The following is a 20,783-nucleotide window of genomic DNA, read 5'->3' as shown; positions in this document are numbered from 1 at the left end:
ATATATATATTCTTTTTCATATTCTTTTCCATTATGGTTTATCACAGATATTGAATATAGTTCCTTGTGCTGTACAGTAGGACTGTGTTGTTTTTCCATCCTATATATAATGGTTTACATCTGCTAATCCCAAACTCTCAATCCGTTCCTCCCCCTCCGCCCCTTCCCCCAAGGTTTTCTTATAAAGAGGAAAAGAATTATGATTTTACTTAGGGGCTTAGGTTGGATATATTCTTTAACTCAGCAAGCATTTACTATGTGCCATGCCTTTTGAATTCAGGCAAAACATGTTCTCTCTCTGCCTACATGGAATATATAGTCTTCTGATTAACAAGTAATAGAATGAGTATAATAGTGTTTTGTTTCTTTGTAAAATCAGAAAACACCTACCAGTCCATTGCAAAACTGTTTCTAGTTTAATTTGAAGAACTGTGGTGGGCTTAGATACATGGCTAAGCCTCAGGACAAAACTGGGATTTTCTGTCATAGGTTTGATTTGTTAATCTGTAAGATAATACTATAAAATACACATACCAATTTTGGAGCCATGTCAGTTTTTCAGTGATAATTGTTTTAGATAACTTGACTTTTTATCGTTTTTTATGCAAGATATTCCTTTCTCTTTTGCCTCCTTTTGCTACTCTAGAAATGAAAAGGAAAGAAAAAGGTACATGTTAAAATTAGAAGCAACAGCCTCTTGGCTATTAATTGCAGCTGAATGTTTATGCAGCTGAATGTTTAGAGCTTAATTACTCATAGTTCCAACAGGAGTTATCTCGTGAAATATATTGAAAATGGTGGGGATTGTGAGTTGAAATTTTGATTTCTTATGTCCTTTTTTGCTATTGGAAAATTAATGGGCAGAAAAATAACACTATCTTCTATATTTATGTAGCCCCTATTACCTTCATGCTCATTTCATGTCCAGTAGTGCTATTTAAGCATTAATAAATGTTTGAAAATTATCCAAACAGATCACTATAAACCTGCAATTTCCCATCGAGATTTAAATAGCAGAAATGTTCTGGTGAAAAATGATGGAACCTGTGTTATTAGTGACTTTGGGTTGTCCATGAAGCTGACTGGAAATAGACTGGTGCGCCCAGGGGAGGAAGATAATGCAGCCATAAGTGAGGTGAGTGTATACAAAAGGTATCACACTGACATATTTTCAAAACATAATAAATTGCATTTAAAAATCCACTAACTACTCAGGACAGTTATCCTTATCCAAGTGTAGCATATTAGGAATTATAAAATTAAGATATACAGAAGACATTGCATGAAGTTCAATTCATTGTGGAAATCACTGCCATTCCAACTCATTTTTGTCAATATTAGTAGGAATGCTATTGAATAGGATGAATATATCACAGTTTAATTATTTAAAAAGGTTATTTTTTTTGAAAGAAAAAATTGCTAAGGTGAATTTTATTAAAATTAAAAACTTCTGCTCTGCGAAAGGTAGTGTTAAGAGAATGAAAAAAACAAGCCATAGACTGGGAGAAAATATTTGAAAAACACATATCTGACAAAGGACTTGTATCCAGAATATAAAAGAACTCTTAAAATTCAACAGTAAAGAAGACAAACAAGCCAATTAAAAAATAGAAGATCTGAACAGACACCTTACCGGAGAAGATATACAGATGGCAAATAAGCATATAAAAGTTACTCAACATCATTCCTCATTAGAGAACTGCAAATCCAAACAAGATTCCATTACATTCAAATGGTTAAAAAAAAAAACAACAATAATATCAAATGCTGGTGAAGATGTGGAGCAACAGCAACTCATTCATTGTTGGTGGGAATGCAAAAGGGTATAGCCACTTTGGAAGACATAGTCTTCCAGCAATTTACCCAATTGAGCTGACAACTTATATTCACACATAAACGTTTTAGCAGCTTTATCCATAATAGCCAAAAACTGAGAGCAACCAAGATGTCCTAAAATGGGTATTTTATTTATTAAAAATTTGGTATAGAAAGACTCAGTGACATGCTTAGGTTCAAATAACATTGACATATTATTGACCTGAAATTTATGTATTACTTCTGGTCTAATGTATGCCCTTCAGAATATGCTACATTCTTTTTCTGAAATACATCACTCTAATTTATCAGGTTGGCACAATCAGATATATGGCACCAGAAGTTCTAGAAGGAGCCGTGAACCTGAGGGACTGTGAATCAGCTTTGAAACAAGTAGATATGTATGCACTTGGACTAATTTATTGGGAGATATTTATGAGATGTACAGACCTCTTCCCAGGTAAGGGAAATGCTGTCAAAAATTGATGTATGTTTTGAAGTGAAGCAGTTATATTTTTTTCTACCTATATTAAATAAGTCAACTTTGATGTGTTTGTACTTTCATTTAAACCTTTAGCTCATTGCCATCTAGTGTTCAGAAACATTACTAGCAGAAGGATGTGAATCAGGAAAAACTTTTTAGAAAGTACTCCAGGTTTGCATCTGAGTATAATTTAATTAATTGCTCATAATAGCTTATCTGTGTTCAGGTTGGTTTCCCATTGCTTTAGCAGTCATTGTTTTCCTTACACAACCTCTGAGCATTTGAGAATCTGCACTTAACATTTCCTGAATTGACCCAGTAAGGAATTAGAAGTAATGAATTATCCATTGGAACACTTTTTTCTTCCTGTATTTTTTTCATTCTCCTTTTCTTTCTTTTCGTTTTTTTTCTTTTCTTTTTTCTTTTTCTTTTTTTTTTTTTGCGGTACGTGGGCTTCTCACTGTTGTGGCCTCTCCCGTTGTGGAGCGCAGGCTCAGCGGCCATGGCTCACAGGCCCAGCCGCTCCGTGGCACGTGGGATCTTCCCAGACCGGGGTACGAACCCCTGTCCCCTGCATCGGCAGGCGGACTCTCAACCACTGCGCCACCACGGAAGCCCCTCCTTTTCTTCCTTTTTAAAAAACTTCTTCCTTGTCATCATGCCTTCCTGCCTACCTTCCTTCCTTTCGTGAAAGAACACTCATTTAATGTGAATGCTTATTTGAGGCTTACTTGAAATAGCCAAATAATTGTATATTTTTTCTCCTTTTGTTAAGATTACATCACTGTCATTGTGATATAAAAATTTAAAGTAATTACCAATATGGGCACTGCAAAGTGATTTGACATAAATGGTCTTTATCTTATAGGAATAACCACATTAAAAGCATAAGAAAAGGATATAAAGTCAGTTAAACCAGCATTGGACAAATTTATGAAATGGAACTATTTAATAAAAACAGATTAGTAGTGGGGTTGAATTTTTTTGCTTTAAAAACAGTAAGCATTTAAAAATAGTTTAATTTTAAAATATAATGAAATAAATTAATAATTATTTAGATTACCTACACATCAATCAGTTATTACTTAGAAGTATATTTTCCAGTTAATTGGAAGTACGGAGTACTCAAAGTGTTTTTCTGGAAATAGCAGTGATTGCAGTAGTATCACATATTATTGGAACCATGGAACTTTTAATTTCTATTATTGGAACTTCGGCCACATTTTTAAAAAATCCTAATCCAGAATTTCTGGTTTTTCGAAGCATGTCTGACTAAAATGATTTTTGTATCAGCTTTAGTTAGTACGTTGCTATCAGCAACATTTTTTGAACAATTACTGATTCAAAGAATATCTGTTGCTTTTGGACTGATAAATAATAAAATGCAATATCAGATGTTTGAAAAATAAGACAATTAAATCTTGTTTGAAGAATATTATTATAATAGAAATATAGGATGAATTGAAATAGTACTAGAAAGAATTTTAAAAGGAAAAAGAAATTGGGGGTTACTTTTAAATGTATACAGAATTTCAGTTTAGGAAGATGGAAAAAGTTCTGGAGATGGATGCACAACATTGTGAATGCACCTAGTGCCACAGAACTGTACACTCAGAAATGGTTAAAATGGTAAATTTTATGTTATGTACATTTAACCAAAATTTAAAATAAAAATAAAGGAAAAAGAAGAGAGTTGCAATAAGATACCCTGTAATCTTCGGTATGGAAATGGGGAGGAAGAGGCACATGTGAGAGAAAATGTAGAAAAGGAAGCTGTGGTTCTGGTTAGCCATTGGAAGACAGTCTAGGGAGTTGAGAAATACTGAGAGGTCTGAGAAATAGGGTGTCAGCCAGGAGCTTAGGAAAGAGTACTGGTTTACATTGGAAAGAGGAGTTAATTGTGGGGACTTTTGGTTGGGGTATTGATAGACAACTGAAAAAATTGTTATTGAAGAGCTTAAAAGAATGAAGAATTTAAGATTAAAATGATATTTGGGAATTACCTACATAGAGATGGTAATTGAGAATTTATAAGTGGATGCAGTCCCCTAAAAGAATAAATGAAGAGAGAGAAACATTGGTGAGTAAAGACTGAATATTAGGTGACCTCCCCCTCCCCCATCATAGGAAGACAAATGGACATAGAAGACAAATGGACAGAAAAATAGTGAGGAAACTGAGAAATCTTACTATCTTGGAAGTCAGTGTTAGAAAGTATTAAGAACCAATATTAGTAGAAACATATGGAATTGAAAGGTCAAAAGGAAGTGGAACTGAGGAATGATCTTGGAATTGAATAGGAGGAGGTCATTGGTATTCTTAGAGGAGTTTCTGTGGAATAGGGAAGACAGAAATATTACAGGGTGTAGGAGGAAAAGAGTGCTAAAAAAGCACAGGCAGAGGATACAGGGTACTTCTAAAATTTTTAACAGTGAAATGGGGTGTAAGTTGAAAAAATGTTTTCCACAAACATATGAATAAGCCTAAAGAATAGCATATATTAGTGGAAAAATTCTTATAAAATATTTTTTAAACTTCTATGATAGAACTCCAAATGCAAGACATGCTTTTATTATTATTCCATTTTATTGAATGGAAGCAGTTTGTTATAAAGGCTGCCTCTCTCTGTAAAATGTTAACAATATAAATGAATTAGGACCTATATTACAAAGAGCAGCAAAGAAGGAAGAAAAACAGAAGGCAAGAGAAAGAAAAAGGAGGAAGAGAACAAGCATAACTTAAGAAGGGGATTAAAACATTCCTAACTGCTTAGAGACATAATTAACAAGAAACAGATGAGAACCATGAAGATTTAGTAGAAATTTATAATTCTTAATGTCATTCCATTTCCAAAACAAGATTGTGCATCAGTTTTATTTAGCAAGTTTTCTAATTATAATTTACACCCGATTAAAACAGATAAGTAAAATTGTATTAAATATTTATTTATTCTATTGAAGAGCATTTGAGGAAAAAATAACACTTGGAAGGTGTGTATGTGTGTTGTGTATATGTCTCAGAAAGACAGAAGAGATATATTAGTAAGTATCTTACAGTTCACAGATGGTATGGGTTGAGGGTTTATCATATGAGATTTCATGAAAGAAAGTGATACACTAACTGGCAGGATGAAATACTTTAGTTTTGTCTTTCAAGTTCAGTGTTGATAGTTATTGATCAGAAATAAGTATCTGCTTAAATCTTTGTAGAATATGTGAAAATACCATTTGTATTTATAGATAGTTCAATATTCCAAAAACTTTGGGCTATGCTACATAAATTATAGAATTACTCTTTGTAAATCTTTTTTAATATTGGTGGAGGGCAAGTGTATAGGTTTTTTTTTGAATATTCAAATTGAAGCATAAAACTTCAATTACATGCTTTGTAATGTACTTTCTATCTGGGTCGTTATAAATTTTGTATTGTCTCCACATGAGTGAGATAAGGAAGGCAGACATTTCCATTTTGCTGACAGGAAAACTGAAACACAGAATAGATAAACGGCTTTTCCTAGGTAGAGATGAAGCCAAGATTAGAACCTAAATGCCTTACCTCCTTCCTGGTATTCTTTCTTCTAATTTATCTTGTCATTTTAATGGTATTGGGGGAGGGACAAGGAGACAGGAAGAGTCTATTTCTCTTGTGTTCTTTGCCAAGATTTTGACTAAACGATTGGTTTTCTACATGTTGGTCCCAGAGGTCTTCTGTGTGGCTCAATATGTTAATTAAGTTTAATTTGACAACATTTTGTAAAAATCATAAGTCTTTTATCACAAGCTGCTGATTGTGCATATTGGTGATGAATAGGGCTATTAAACAGTGGTAGAATAGTTAATGATATTTTAAAATCCTTGATCTAGGTACTACTTATTAAGGGGAAAAATCAGTTTATTGACTTTTTGTCAAATGGTCATTATCATAAAAATTTTTGTGACATATGAAAAATCTGGCTAGACTATAATAGAGTCAGTGATGTAATGAGACATGACTGTACCACCCACCCATTTATATTTAGTTCTGCAGACATGTTTGTTGTACTAGATCTTGGACTTTCTCCTCATATTCACCACCCTCAACCCCAGTATGGGATAAGAATTCAGTTTTAAGTGTTAAACCTCATGTATATAATAATGTCCACCCCCACCCCCAAATTCACTAATATTAGAAACCATTTAAAAATAGCTGCCCATTATTGTAACTACCATCTAATTTATAACAAACATTTAATTTATCAAACAAAGACTATTCTAAATAGAGCTTTTACTAATAGTGCATAAAACCCACAACGGGGTCTCTTTATAATTATAAATTTTACTCTTATCTTTTTTTTAAAAAAAATACACAGGTGAATCTGTACCAGAATACCAGATGGCTTTTCAGACAGAGGTTGGAAACCATCCCACTTTTGAAGATATGCAGGTTCTGGTGTCTAGGGAAAAACAGAGACCCAAGTTCCCAGAAGCTTGGAAAGAAAATAGCCTGGTAAGGAAAAACTAAATTATTGAAAAAGAGGACTTATGATGAAGATGTTCAAATGTTGCTTGAAGAAAAAATAGATTGCTAATAATGGTAATGGTTTTTAGAGTTGTCTACTGCCAGAAATACAACTTACTTGATTTGTATGCTATTATATATTTTCAAAGAGGCACTAACTGTTGTGTCTGAAGTTTGCTACATTGGGTAACAGCTAGAATAATTAACATGATAATATTTTAAATATTATTGAAATTCCATTCCATTTATCCTCTTGAGAGTGGTACCAAAAATGTTAATTAGTGCAGACTTACATATTCAAGGACTAATAGAAATTTAAACTGCACCAAAAAGAAAACAAAGTACCACATATAAATTCTGCTTATTAAAAATGCAGTTCACAATGCTGAAATATTTTCAGAGGCTCCTGCCATTTCAGTAAATTGTTGCTACAACACTAAAAACATCTTACAGACATTTGCATACAAGACATACATCCACACACTCTCACACTTTCTCATTTTTTTTTTTAACATGAGTAGGATCATCCACTATCATTTCTGAAGCTTATTTTTTCACTTAGTTTTTCATGTCAGTACATATATAGATGTATCACTTTCTGTCCATTTGATCAGTATTCCATTATATGTCATAATTATTGAATTGCCCTCTTATTAATGACAGTACCCTGTATTTCTTATTTTAAACAACTATTTTTTTAATTTAATTTTATTTATTTTTGTATACAACAGGTTCTTATTAGTTATCCATTTTATACATATTAGTGTATACATGTCAATCCCAATCTCCCAATTCATCACACCACCCCACTACCACCACCACCACCACTTTCCCCCTTTGAAGTCCATACGTTTGTTCTCTACATCCGTCACTCAATTTCTGCCCTGCAAACCGGTTCATCTGTACCATTTTTCTAGTTTCCACATACATGTGTTAATATATGATATTTGTTTTTCTCTTTCTGACTTACTTCACTCTGTATGACAGTGTCTAGATCTATCCATGTCTCTACAAATGACCCAGTTGCGTTCCTTTTTATGGCTAAGTAATATTTCATTGTATATATGTACCACATCTTCTTTATCCATTCATCTGTCAATGGGCATTTAGGTTGCTTCCACGACCTGGCTATTGTAAATAGTGCAGCAATAAACATTGGGGTGCATGTGTCTTTTTTAATTATGGTTTTCTCTAGGTATATGCCCAGTAGTGGGATTGCTGGGTCATATGGTAATTCTATTTTTAGTTTTTTAAGGAACCTCCATACTGTTCTCCATATTGGCTGTTATCAATTTACATTCCCACCAACAGTGCAAGAGGGTTCCCTTTTCTCCACACCCTCTCCAACATTTGTTGTTTGTAGATTTTCTGATGATGCCCATTCTAACTGGTGTGAGGTGATACATCACTGCAGTTTTGATTTGCACTTCTCTAATAATTAGTGATGTTGAGCAGCTTTTCATGTGCTTCTTGGCCATCTGTATGTGTTCTTTGGAGAAATGTCTATATAGGTCTTCTGCCCATTTTTGGATTGGGTTGTTTGTTGTTTTAATATTGAGCTGCATGAGCTGTTTATATATTTTGGAGATTAATCCTTTCTCCGTTGATTCATTTGCAAATATTTTCTCCCATTCTAAGGGTTGCCTTTTCGTCTTGTTTATGGTTTCCCTTGCTGTGCAAAAGCTTTTAAGTTTCATCAGGTCCCATTTGTTTAGTTTTGTTTTTATTTCCATTATTCTAGGAGGTGGATCAAAAAAGATCTTCCTGTGATTTATGTCAAAGAGTGTTCTTCCTATGTTTTCCTCTAAGAGTTTTATAGTGTCCAGCCTTACTTTTAGGTCTCTAATCCATTTTGAGTTTATTTTTGTGTATGGTGTTAGGGAGTGTTCTAATTTCATTCTTTTACACGTAGCTGTCCAGTTTTCCCAGCACCACTTAATGAAGAGACTGTCCTTTCTCCATTGTATATCCTTGCCTCCTTTGTCATAGATTAATTGACCATAGGTGCGTGGGTTTATCTCTGGGCTTTCTATCCTGTTTCATTGCTCTATATTTCTGTTTTTCTGCCAGTACCATACTGTCTTGATTACTGTAGCTTTGTAGTATATTCTGAAGTTAGGGAGTCTAATTCCTCCAGCTCCATTTTTTTCCCCTCAAGACTGTTTTGGCTACTTGGGGTCTTTTGTGTCTCCATACAAATTTTAAGATTTTTTGTTCTAGTTCTGTTAAAAATGCCATTGGTAATTTGATGGCTATTTCATTGAATCTGTAGATTGCTTTGGGTAGTATAGTCATTTTCACAATAGAGATTCTTCCAATCCAAGAAGATGGTATATCTCTCCATCTGTTGATATCATCTTTAATTTCTTTCAACAGTGTCTTTTTTTTTTGCTGTACGTGGGCCTCTCACTGTTGTGGCCTCTCCCATTGTGGAGCACAGGCTTCGGACTCGCAGCCTCAGCGGCCATGGCTCACGGGCCCAGCCGCTCCGCAGCATGTGGGATCATCTCAGACCAGGGCACGAACCCGTGTCCCCTGCATCGGCAGGCAGACTCTCAACCACTGTGCCACCAGGGAAGCCCTCAACAGTGTCTTATAGTTTTCTGCATACAGGTCTTCTGTCTCCCTAGGTAGGTTTATTCCTAGGTATTTTATTCTTTTTGTTGCAGTGGTAAATGGGAGTGTTTCCTTAATTTCTGTTTCACATTTTTCATCATTAGTGTATAGGAATGCAAGAGATTTCTGTTCATTAATTTTGTATCCTACAACTTTACCAAATTCATTGATTAGCTCTAGTAGTTTTCTGGTGGCATCTTTAGGATTCTCTATGTATAGTATCATGTCATCTGCAAACAGTGACAGTTTTACTTCTTCTTTTCCAATTTGTTTTCCTTTCATTTCTTTTTCTTCTCTGATTCCCGTGGCTAGGACTTCCATAACTATGTTGAATAATAGTGGTGAGAGGAGACATCCTTGTCTTCTTCCTGATGTTACAGGAAATGCTTTCAGTTTTTCACCATTGAGAATGATGTTTGCTGTGGGTTTGTCGTATATGGCCTTTATTATGTTGAGGTAGGTTCCCTCTATGCCCACTTTCTGGAGAGTTTTTATCATAAATGGTGTTGAATTTTGTCAAAAGCTTTTTCTGCGTCTATTGAGATGATTATACGGTTTTTATTCTTCAATTTGTTAATATGGTGTATCACATTGACTGATTTGCATATATTGAACAATCCTCACATCCCTGGGATAAATCCCACTTGATCATGGTGTATGATCCTTTTAATGTGCTGTTGGATTCTGTTTGCTAGTATTTTGTTGAGGATTTTTGCATTTATATTCATCAGTGATATTGCTCTATAATTTTCTTTTTTGTAGTATCTTTGTCTGGTTTTGGTATCAGGGTGATGGTGGCCTCATAGATTGAGTTTGGGAGTGTTCCTTCCTCTGCAATTTTTTGGAAGAGTTTATGAAGGATGGGTGTTAGCTCTTCTCTAAATGTTTGATAGAATTCACCTGTGAAGCCATCTGGTCCTGGGCTTTTGTTTGTTGGAAGATTTTAAATCACAGTTTCAATTTCATTACTTGTGATTGGTCTGTTTATATTTTCTATTTCTTCCTGGTTCAGTCTTAGAAGGTTATACCTTTCTAAGAATTTGTCCATTTCTTCCAGGTTGTCCATTTTATTGGCATAGAGTTGCTTGTAGTAGTCTTCTCGGATGCTTTGTATTTCTGCGGTGTCTGTTGTAACTTCTCCTTTTTCATTTCTAGTTTTAAGTCCTCTCCCTCTTTTTCTTGATGAGTCTGGCTAATGGTTTATCAATTTTGTTTATCTTCTCAAGAACTAGCCTTTAGTTTTATTGATCTTTGCTGTTGTTTTCTTTGTTTGTATTTCATTTATTTCTGCTCAGATTGTTATGATTTCTTTCCTTCTGCTAACTTTGGGTTTTGTTTGTTCTTTCTCTCGTTCCTTTAGGTGTAAGTTTAGATTGTTTATTTGAGATTTTTCTTGTTTCTTGAGGTAGGCTTGTATAGCTATAAACTTCCCTCTTAGAACTGCTTTTGCTGCATCCCATAGGTTTTGGATCATCATGTTTTCATTGTCATTTGTCTCCAGGTATTTTTTAATTCCTCTTTGATTTCTTCAGTGATCTCTTGGTTATTTAGTAACATATTGTTTAGCCTCCATCTGTTTGTGTTTTTACGTTTTTCTTCTGTTGAATTCATTTCTAATCTCATAGCATTGTGGTCAGAAAAGGTGCTTGATATGATTTCAATTTTCTTAAACTTACTGAGGCTTGATTTGTGACCCAAGATGTGATCTATCCTGGAGAACGTTCTGGGTGCACTTGAGAAGAAAGTGTAATCTGCTGGTTTTGGATGGAATGTCCTATAATTATCAATTAAATCGACCTGGTCTGTTGTGTCATTTAAAGCTTCTGTTTCCTTATTTATTTTCATTTTAGATGATCTATCCATTGGTGTAAGTGAGGTGTTAAAGTCCCCCACTATTATTGTGTTACCGTCGATTTCCTCTTTTATAGCTGTTGGCATTTGCCTTATGTACTGAGGTGCTCGTATGTTGTGTGCATATATATTTATATTTGTTATATCTTCTTCCTGGATTGATCCCTTGATCATTATGTAGTGTCTTTCCTTGTCTCTTGTAACATTCTTTATTCTAAAGTCTATTTTATCTGATATGAGTATTGCTACTCCAGCTTTCTTTTGATTTCCATTTGCATGGATTATCTTTTTCGATCCCCTCACTTTCAGTCTGAATGTGTCCCTAAGTGTGAAGTGGGTCTCTTGTAGACAGCATATATATGGGTCTTGTTTTTGTATCCTTTCAGCAAGCCTGTGTCTTTTGGTTGGAGCATTTAATCCATTCACGTTTAAGGTAATTATCGATATGTATGTTCCTATTACCATTTTCTTAATTGTTTTGGGTTTGTTTTTGTAGGTCCTTTTCTTCTCTTGTGCTTCCCACTTAGAGAAATTCCTTTAGCATTTGTTCTGGAGCTGGTTTGGTGGTGCTGCTTTCTCTTAGCTTTTGCTTGTGTGTAAAGCTTTTGATTTCTCCATTGTATCTGAATGAGACCCTTGCTGGGTAGAGAAATCTTGGTTGTAGGGTCTTCCCTTTCATCACTTTAAGTATATCATGCCACTCCCTTCTGGCTTGTAGAGTTTCTGCTGAGAAATTAGCTGTTAACCGTATGGGAGCTCCCTTGTATATTTTTTGTCATTTTTCCCTTGCTGCTTTCAATAAATTTTCTTTGTATTTAATTTTTGCCAGTTTTATTACTATGTGTCTCAGCATGTTTCTCCTTGGGTTTATCCTGTATGGGACTCTCCTGGACTTGGGTGGCTATTTCCTTTCCCATGTTGGGGAAGTTTTCAACTATAATCTCTTCAGATACTCTCTCGGGTGCTTTCTCTCTCTCTTCTCCTTCTGGGACCCATATAATGCGAATGTTGTTGCATTTAATGTTGTCCCAGAGGTCTCTTAGGTTGTGTTCATTTCTTTTCATTCTTTTTTGTTTATTCTGTTCCCCAGCAGTTTATTCCACCATTCTGTCTTTCAGGTCACTTATTTGTTCTTCTGCCTCAGTTATTCTGCTCTTGATTCCTTCTAGTGTATTTTTCATTTTAGTTATTGTATTGTTCATCTCTGTTTGTTTGTTCTTTAATTTTTCTATGGCTTTATTAAACCTTTCTTGCATCTTCTCGATTTTTGCCTCCATTGTTTTTCCGAGGTCCTGGATCAACTTTACTATCATTATTCTGAATTCTTTTTCTGGAACGTTGCCTATCTGCACTTCATTTAGGTTTTTTTCTGGGGTTTTATGTTGTTCCTTCATCTGGTACATAGCCCTCTGCCTTTTCATTTTGTCTATCTTTCTGTGAATGTGGTTTTTGTTCCACAGGCTGCAGGATTATAGTTCTTCTGGCTTGTGCTGTCTGCCTTCTGGTGGATGAGGCTATTTAAGAGGCTTATGCAAGTTTCCTGATGGGAGGGACTGGTGGTGGGTAGAGATGGCTGTTGCTCTGGTGGGCAGAGCTCAGTAACTTTAATCTGCTTGAGTGCTGATGGGTGGGGCTGCGTTCTCCCCCTGTTGGTCGTTTGGCCTGAGGCAACACAACACTGGAGCCTACCTGGGCTCTTTGGTGGGGCTAATGGCGGACTCTGGGAGGGCTTACACCAAGCAGTACTTCACACAACTTCTGCTGCCAGTTTCCTTCTCTGCACAGTGAACCACAGCCACCCCCCACCTCTGCAGGAGACCCTCCAACACTAGCAGGTAGGTGTGGTTCAGTCTCCCCTGGGGTCACTGCTCCTTCCCCTGAGTCCCGATACGCCCACTACTTTGTGTGTGCCCTCCAAGAGTGGAGTCTCTGTTTCCCGCAGTTCTGTCGAAGTCCTGCAATCAAACCCCTGTAGCCTTCAAAGTCTGATTCTCTAGGAATTCCTCCTTCAGTTGCCAGAACCCCAGGTTGGAAAGCCTGACAGGGGGCTCAGGACCTTCACTCCAGTGGGTGGACTTCTGTGGTATAAGTGTTCTCCCGTCTGTGAGTCAGCCACCCATCAGCTATGGGATTTGATTTTACTGTGATTGCATCCCTCATACTGTCTCATTGTGGCTTCTCCTTTGTCTTTGGCTGTGGGGTATCTTTTGTGGTGAGTTCCAGTGTCTTCCTGTCAATGATTGTCCAGCAGCTAGCTGTGATTCTGGTGTTCTCGCAAGAGGGAGTGAGAGCACGTCTTTCTACTCCACCATCTTGGTTCCAATCTCTACAAGTAATTTCTTGATTATAGTTAAAGAACAAAACTGAGAAAGTTTTCATTAAGCAATATACATCATTTTACTACATATTTTCACATTTTAATTGTAGGTTGTCTTGGTAGGATTAGTATATTTTCATTCTGGATACTGGGGTCGTGGCATGTTGGACAAAAGCTAGAGAGATTTTATATGTTTCCAGATAGATTTAGATTGAGTATTTTTTCCATTGGTCATCTTTGTTAGTAGATTACCTACAAGGTAGGCTTCTACTTCAAATGAGATTGAAATCTTCAGGTATGAGACAGTTGAAGACCTATTCCCAAGCTTGTATGCTCAAGATTGCCACCAATCTGTAGTCCCTGCTGTGGGAACTGGGACAGATTTTTAAGAGGTCCCTGACGTTAGGTGAGAGGCTGAATCCTTTATCAGGATTCATTAGATGTGCCAGCCTCATAGTAGAGTACACTTCAAAGAAAAGTCTCTTTGTGAAATTTTATCTAGTAAAATACAACTTCATCTGCCTTAAATTGTTTTATTTCATCAGAGAAATTGGACTCCTTTTTCTGAAGTATCTCTTAGCAACCCTACCGTTGTGGGATATGCATATTTTTCTGAAAACTTTTTACTTTCAATTTAGATGAGGTTGCTGAGTAAGAAAAAAGTAGTATTTGGTTCACTTCCAATTAATCCATTTAAAATCTAATGTGCTACAGTCAATAGAACTGTTGCTTCTATGCAATGAGAATCCAGTACTAGAGTTAGATAGTAAATACATAGTTTTATAAAATGAGAAATATACCCCCTTTTTTTTTTTTTTTTTTTTGCGGTACGTGGGCCTCTCACTGTTGTGGCCTCTCCCGTTACGGAGCACAGGCTCTGGTCGCGCAGGCTCAGTGGCCATGGCTCACGGGCCTAGCCACTCCGCGGTATGTGGGATCTTCACAGGCCGGGGCACAAACCTGTGTCCCCTGCATCAGCAGGCGGACTCTCAACCACTGCGCCATCAGGGAAGCCCTGTAGTTACTTTAAAAAAATTTTTTTTTATTGATTGATTTGTTTTATTTATTTTGGCTGTGCTGCGTCTTCATTGCTGTGCATGGGCTTTTCTCTAGTTGCGGCGAGCAGGGGCTACTCTTCATTGTGGTGCACGTGCTTCTCATTGTGGTGACTTCTCTTGTTGTGGAGTGTGGGCTCTAGATGCGTGGGCTTCAGTAGTTCTGGAGCGTGGGCTTAAGTAGTTTTGGCTCATGGGCTCTAGAGCGCAGGCTCAGTAGTTGTGGTGCCTGGGCTTCGTTGCTCCATGGCATGTGGGATCTTCCCTGACCAGGGATTGAGCCCGTGTCCCCTCCATTGGCAGGTGGATTCTTAACCACTGCGCCACCAGGGAAGTCCCCTATATAGTTACTTTACCAGTGTTCTTTAGTTCTTTATATGGCTTCAAGTTATTGTCTAGTGTCCTTTCACTTGAGCCTGAATGATTCCCTTTAGCATTTCTTTCTTTTTTAAAAAATTTATTTATTTTTGGCTGCATTGTGTGTTCATTGCTGCGTGCAGGCTTTCTCTAGTTTCAGCGAGCAGGGGCTACTCTTCCTTGCACAGGCTTCTCATCACAGTGGCTTCTCTTGTTGCGGAGCACGGGCTGTAGGTGAGTTGGCTTCAGTAGTTGTAGCATGCAGGCTCAGTAGTTGTGGCACTCGGGCTTAGTTGCTACGTGGCATGTGGGATCTTCTCAGACCAGGGCTCAAACCCTTGTCCCCTGCATTGGCAGGCGGATTCTAATTTCTCTTTCACTATTGAAGGATAGTTTTCCCTGATATAGAATTCTTGGGAATTCTACAGAAAACACTTGTTTTCTTTCAGCACTTTAAACAATGTCATACCATTGCCTTTTGACTTCCATGGTTTCTAATGAGAGATTAACTGTTACCTTTTTTGAGGATCCCTTATACATTTCAAGTGGCTTCTCTTGCTGCTTCATGAGTCTCTCTTTATCTTTGGCTTTTTATAATTTGATTATAATGTGTCTCAGTATGGAACTCTGCTTTGAGTTCCTTGAGTTTCTTGGATGTGTAGACTCATTTCTTTTATTAAATTTGGGAAGTTATTGACGATTATTTCTTCAAATATTCTTTCTCCAATTTCTCTTCTTCTGGGGCTCTCATTATGTGTATTTTGGTGCGATTAACGGTGCCTCACAAGTTTTATAGGCTGTGTTCATTTTCTTCATTCTTTTCCTGTTTCTGCTTCTCAGATTGCATAATTTTTATATCCTATCTTCAAGTTTAGTAATTCTTTTTTCTCTCTGCTCAGATCTGCTGTCAACCACTCTGGTGAATTTTTCATTTCCATTTTTGTACTTTTGAGCTCACAAGTGTCTTTTTAATTCCTTTTTATAAGTTCTGTCTCTTTATTGCTCTTCTCCATTTGTTGAGACATTGTTTTCCTGGTTTCCTATAATTCTTTGTCCATGGTTTCCTTAGTTCTTTGAGCATATTTAAAGTCTTTGCTAGTAACTCCAATGTCTGTATTTCCTGAGGACAGTTTCTGTTCATTTCTTCTGTCCTGTGAATGGGGCATACTTTCTTGTTTCTTCCCATGCTTTGTAATTTTTTGTTTAAAATTGTATGTTTTGGATATCATTATGGGCAAAAAGGAAACAAAAGAAAAATATTCTCCAAGTCTTTGGAGATTAGCTCTGTGTTGGGGCTCTCTGTTAACACTTATCCAGGCCTTTTACAATTCTGCCTTAGCCTTCACTTTCTGCTAGTGCTGAGCCTAAATACTTCCTACTGGCTGAGCCAGCCAGTTATGAAACCTTATAGTCTTCTCTGAGCATGCATCCTGCCCTGGACCTGTGTGTGGTTTTCTAGATTCCCCAGTATATTTGGAAGCTTTTCAATGCCCTTATTCCCCAAAGTTTCTCCACCCAGCTTTAACTCCCTGACTTTCAGCATTTTTGTTGTGTGCCTCAACTATTATATTTTGCCCCAGGCTATAGTACTTGTTCATTTGGCTTTCAGTGCTTTCAGGGAATGTTCTCCACTTAGTCATAGCTACTTCCCTGTCCTGAGAGAATTCTGAGTTAGGCAGAACAAAGATAGACCTCTTGAATCAGTCCTTCAGGGAACTCATAGACATGTCAAAACAGCATAATTCCTTTGAAACAAGATCACTCTTCTCCCTCTGGGACCAGGTACCCACCTTGGGAACATGCACAGCCATGTTCATATCTGCCAGCACTCCAGGGCAGGGGAGAGTTCTCCTCACCACAGAGTTCTCCTACCGTTTCAGTGGCCTTTCTTTTTCCAGTTATATTTTTAGTTGGTTGCTGTAATATTTGACTAACTTCCAGAGTTTCAGTAAAGTTGAGTTTGATAATATTTGCCAGTTATTGGTGCTTCTTGGGAGGAAAGCCCCCCAAAGTTCCTTCGTCTGCCATTTTGACTGAGGTCCTCATAGAATGAACTAGGTAATATCCTCCCCTGTTTGATTTTCTGGAAGACTTGTGTAGACTTGGCATTAATTTTTTCTTACATGTTTGGTAGAATTCATTCAGAAAACCATCCAGGCCTGGTGTTTCTTGGTGGGAAAGTTTTAAAATACAAATTTACCTTTCTTAATAGATATAGGAAATATTCAGGTAATCTATCCCTTCTTGAGTGAGCTTTGGCAGTCTTTTTTTTCTTCTTTTAATTTTTTATTGGAGTATAGTTGATGGCAGTTTGTGTCTTGGAAGGAATTTGTTTCATCTAAATTTCATCTAAATTGTCAAGGCTGTTCTCAGTATTTGTTTGAAGACCTAACTTCCCATTGCTGACTTAATACTGTTTATTTCATTAGTCTTCTCTCAATGACTTTTCCCCTTATTCTGGGGTATTCAACATTGCTTTACTCTATTTCTGGAAGTTTTATCCAACCAAATTATTGTTTTTTAGACCCTCAAAGTCCTCCTTATAGTCACCCTCTTTGAATTCTCAGTTATTTTTCAATTTTTCCTTTTCCCAATTTCTTATTAGTAACTTCTAAGTCTTTACTTGTGTTAATGACTTACCAACTATGATTTTAACATTGTTTGGAACTTGTAATAGATTTTCTTCAAAAAAATCAACTTTCAAATTTTGTAGCAGAACCCATTTATCCACTGGGAACTTTCCTGCACCAGCATAGCTTAGAGTCACATAGGATAATGTATAAATTGTGGAGCTATGCTGCCTAGCCTTTGATCTTAACTTTGCCATGTGTCCTAATTTCTCCTCTGGGCCTCTTTTCTTGCATCTGAAAAATGGAGGTGATAATAGTATTTACTTTATATAAGAATTAAATGAGTTAAAACAATCTAGTACAAAGTTAGAACTCATCAATTATTTACTACTATTATTCATCAACAATGACTCTGTGTTAAAAATGGAAACTTCTGGGCTTCCTGGTGGCACAGTGGTTGAGAGTCCACCTGCTGATGCAGGGGACACGGGTTCATGCCCCGGTCTGGGAGGATCCCACATGCCGCGGAGCGGCTGGGCCCGTGAGCCATGGCCACTGAGCCTGTGCATCCGGAGCCTGTGCTCCGCAATGGGAGAGGCCACAACAGTGAGAGGCCCGCGTACCGCAAAAAAAAAAGGAAACTTCTTAGAGGTAGGGAGCAGTGCTTCTGTTTACCTGATTTTTTTCATCATCCAACACAATGCCTTGATGACTGTCCTTTTTTGGTCTCATTTTTTTAAAAAGAATTTTATCAAATTATTTCCCAACTGTATAACGAAAAATAACAAATTTTATCCATCTTCAGTGTCTCTGTTTCCTCAAGGTATAGAAAACTCAGTGTATAATTTCTAACTACTTGGATATTGGTGTTTCTGAGCTTTTCTGGGCCAGCAAGCAGTTGGTGAATGGGGCTCTGTAAAATAGATAGTGCTTTATTTTTGAAAAGGAAAGGGTCACTTTTAGTTTTGTGTGTAAAGGTCTCCAGATCTTTGCTTTAGAAAGATTTCATTGTGTATGCTTCAGTGTTGCACTTTATGTTTAGTAATTAAGAACATGGATGAAGCTATAAATTTGTATGTGGGGATATGTGGTGTATATGTGCTTGAAAAAAAGCAAGAGTTTCTCTGGAAGAATACTCAAGAAATGGGTGATATTTGTTGCCTGTAGAGAGGGAAAATGGGTGGTTGGTGGATAGGGATGGGAGGGAGATTGTATTCCCTTTTTGACCTTTTGAATTTAGTGACATATTATCAATACATACATTACCCATTTAAAAAAAGTCATTTAGGGGCTTCCCTGGTGGCGCAGTGGTTGAGAGTCCGCCTGCCGATGCAGGGGACACGGGTTCGTGCCCCGGTCCGGGAAGATCCCACATGCCGCGGAGCGGCTAGGCCCGTGAGCCATGGCCACTGGGCCTGCACGTCCGGAGCCTGTGCTCCGCAACAGGAGAGGCCACAACAGTGAGAGGCCCACGTAGGGACTTCCCTTGTGGCCCAGCAGTTAAGACTCCGCACTCCCAGTGCAGGGGGCCCAGGTTCAATCCCTGGTCAGGAAACTAGATCCCACATGCTGCAACTAAGAGCCCGCATGCCAGAACTAAAGATGCCTCGTGCCACAACTGAAAAAGATCCCACATGCTGCAACTAAAGATCCCGCACGCCACAACGAAGATCCCAAACGAGGCAACAAAGATGCCATCCCGTGTGCTGCAACTAAGACCAGCCAAGGTCAAATAAATAAATATATATTTTTTTAAAAGTTATTTTTAGCAATACAAAAAATATGCAGTGAAAACTCTTACACTCACCTCAGACATCCAAAAACCCCTCTGGAGAAGCAACCACTGTTAAATTCCTTCTGTAGACTTCCAGAAATGTCTGTTTATTACAAGACTATATGTTTTTATATCCTTTTCTAACATACTAATGGGAATTACTATACCCACTTAACCTATTTTCCTTAGCAATTGGGAACATATACATCTTCCTAATTCTTTTAATGCTGCATAGTAACCATTATACCATAAATTTTTAGTAGATTGCTGTTAGAGGACATGTAGGTAGTTTCCAGCTTTTGCAGTTATAAATGAAAACTGCAGTGAACATCTTATACATGGATTTTTCTGCAAATGTAAAAGTGTACTTGAGGAATACATTCCTGGAAGTAGTATTGCTGGATCAAAGGGTAAATACATTTGAAGTTTGTTATTGCCAGATTACCCTCCAAACTCATGGCACTCCCAATAATAATATATATTGGGAGCCTGTTTTCCCATCACTAACACTTTGTGTTACAAAATTTTATTTATCGTTGTTAATGTGGTAGGTAAAAATGGATCTTGTTTTGATTTGTAACTAGTAAATAGTAGAGCCACAATTTGCAGCCAGGATCTTAATTGAGCTGGTACTGATACTACAAAGCTGGAACTAATATTCTTAACTACTACATTGTATGTACTACCTCAACATGGTGAATAATTGAGCATGTTGAGCATTTTAGCATATATATATATTTTTTTAAGGTACGTGGGCCTCTCACTGCTGTGGCCTCTCCCGTTGCGGAGCACAGGCTCCGGACGCACAGGCTCAGCGGCCGTGGCTCATGGGCCCAGCCGCTCCGCGGCATGTGGGATCTTCCCGGACCGGGGCGCGAACCCGTGTCCCCTGCATCGGCAGGTGGACTCTCAACCACTGCGCCACCAGGGAAGCCCTAGCATATATATTTTTTAAATTAATTAATTAATTTTATTTTTGGCCGTGTTGGGTCTTCGCTGCTGCACGCGGGCCCCCTCCACTTGCGGCGAGCGGGGGCCACTCTTCGTCGCGGTGTGCGGGCCCCCCACTGCGGCGGCCTCTCCTGCCGTGGAGCGAGGGCTTCAGGAGTTGTGGCTCCCGGGCTCCAGAGTGCAGGCCCAGTAGCTGCGGCGCACGGGCCCAGCTGCTCCGCGGCACGTGGGATCCTCCCGGACCAGGGCTCGAACCTGTGTCCCCCGCATTGGCGGCGGACTCCCAACCACTGCACCACCAGGGAAGCCCTAGCATATTTTTAAGGTATTTGCATTTTTTGTTTATGTGCACTTTGTCTATATTCCTATTATGGATTTACTATCATTTTTTAAAGTGTCTTCTTACTGGCAAGCATCATAGAAATAATTGATTCAGCCAGGAAACATCAAAAGATGCTAAAACTAGTGGGTGAAAAGTTGAATGCAGGGCAGGATA

The 20,783-nt window shown here is 37.8% G+C and overlaps 1 protein-coding gene across 1 annotated transcript in view; it reads left to right on the top strand.

Annotated features, from left to right (window-relative positions):
- Positions 1-20,783, top strand: part of BMPR2 (bone morphogenetic protein receptor type 2) — a 193,481-nt gene that overhangs the window by 157,148 nt on the left and 15,550 nt on the right. The window contains exons 8-10 of the mRNA XM_022567437.3: positions 975-1,135; positions 2,128-2,275; positions 6,648-6,784. Coding sequence (XP_022423145.1) covers positions 975-1,135; positions 2,128-2,275; positions 6,648-6,784 — 446 coding nt within the window. The remainder of the gene's footprint in view (positions 1-974; positions 1,136-2,127; positions 2,276-6,647; positions 6,785-20,783) is intronic.

The sequence above is a fragment of the Delphinapterus leucas genome, chromosome 8 (genome assembly GCF_059928025.1).
Source record: "Delphinapterus leucas isolate spDelLeu-1000000601 "Yukka" chromosome 8, BTC_Dleu_Yukka2, whole genome shotgun sequence".
Lineage (NCBI taxonomy): Eukaryota > Metazoa > Chordata > Mammalia > Artiodactyla > Monodontidae > Delphinapterus > Delphinapterus leucas.
The sequence above is the reverse complement of the archived record's forward strand: the minus strand, read 5'-3'. Positions and strand labels throughout refer to the sequence as shown.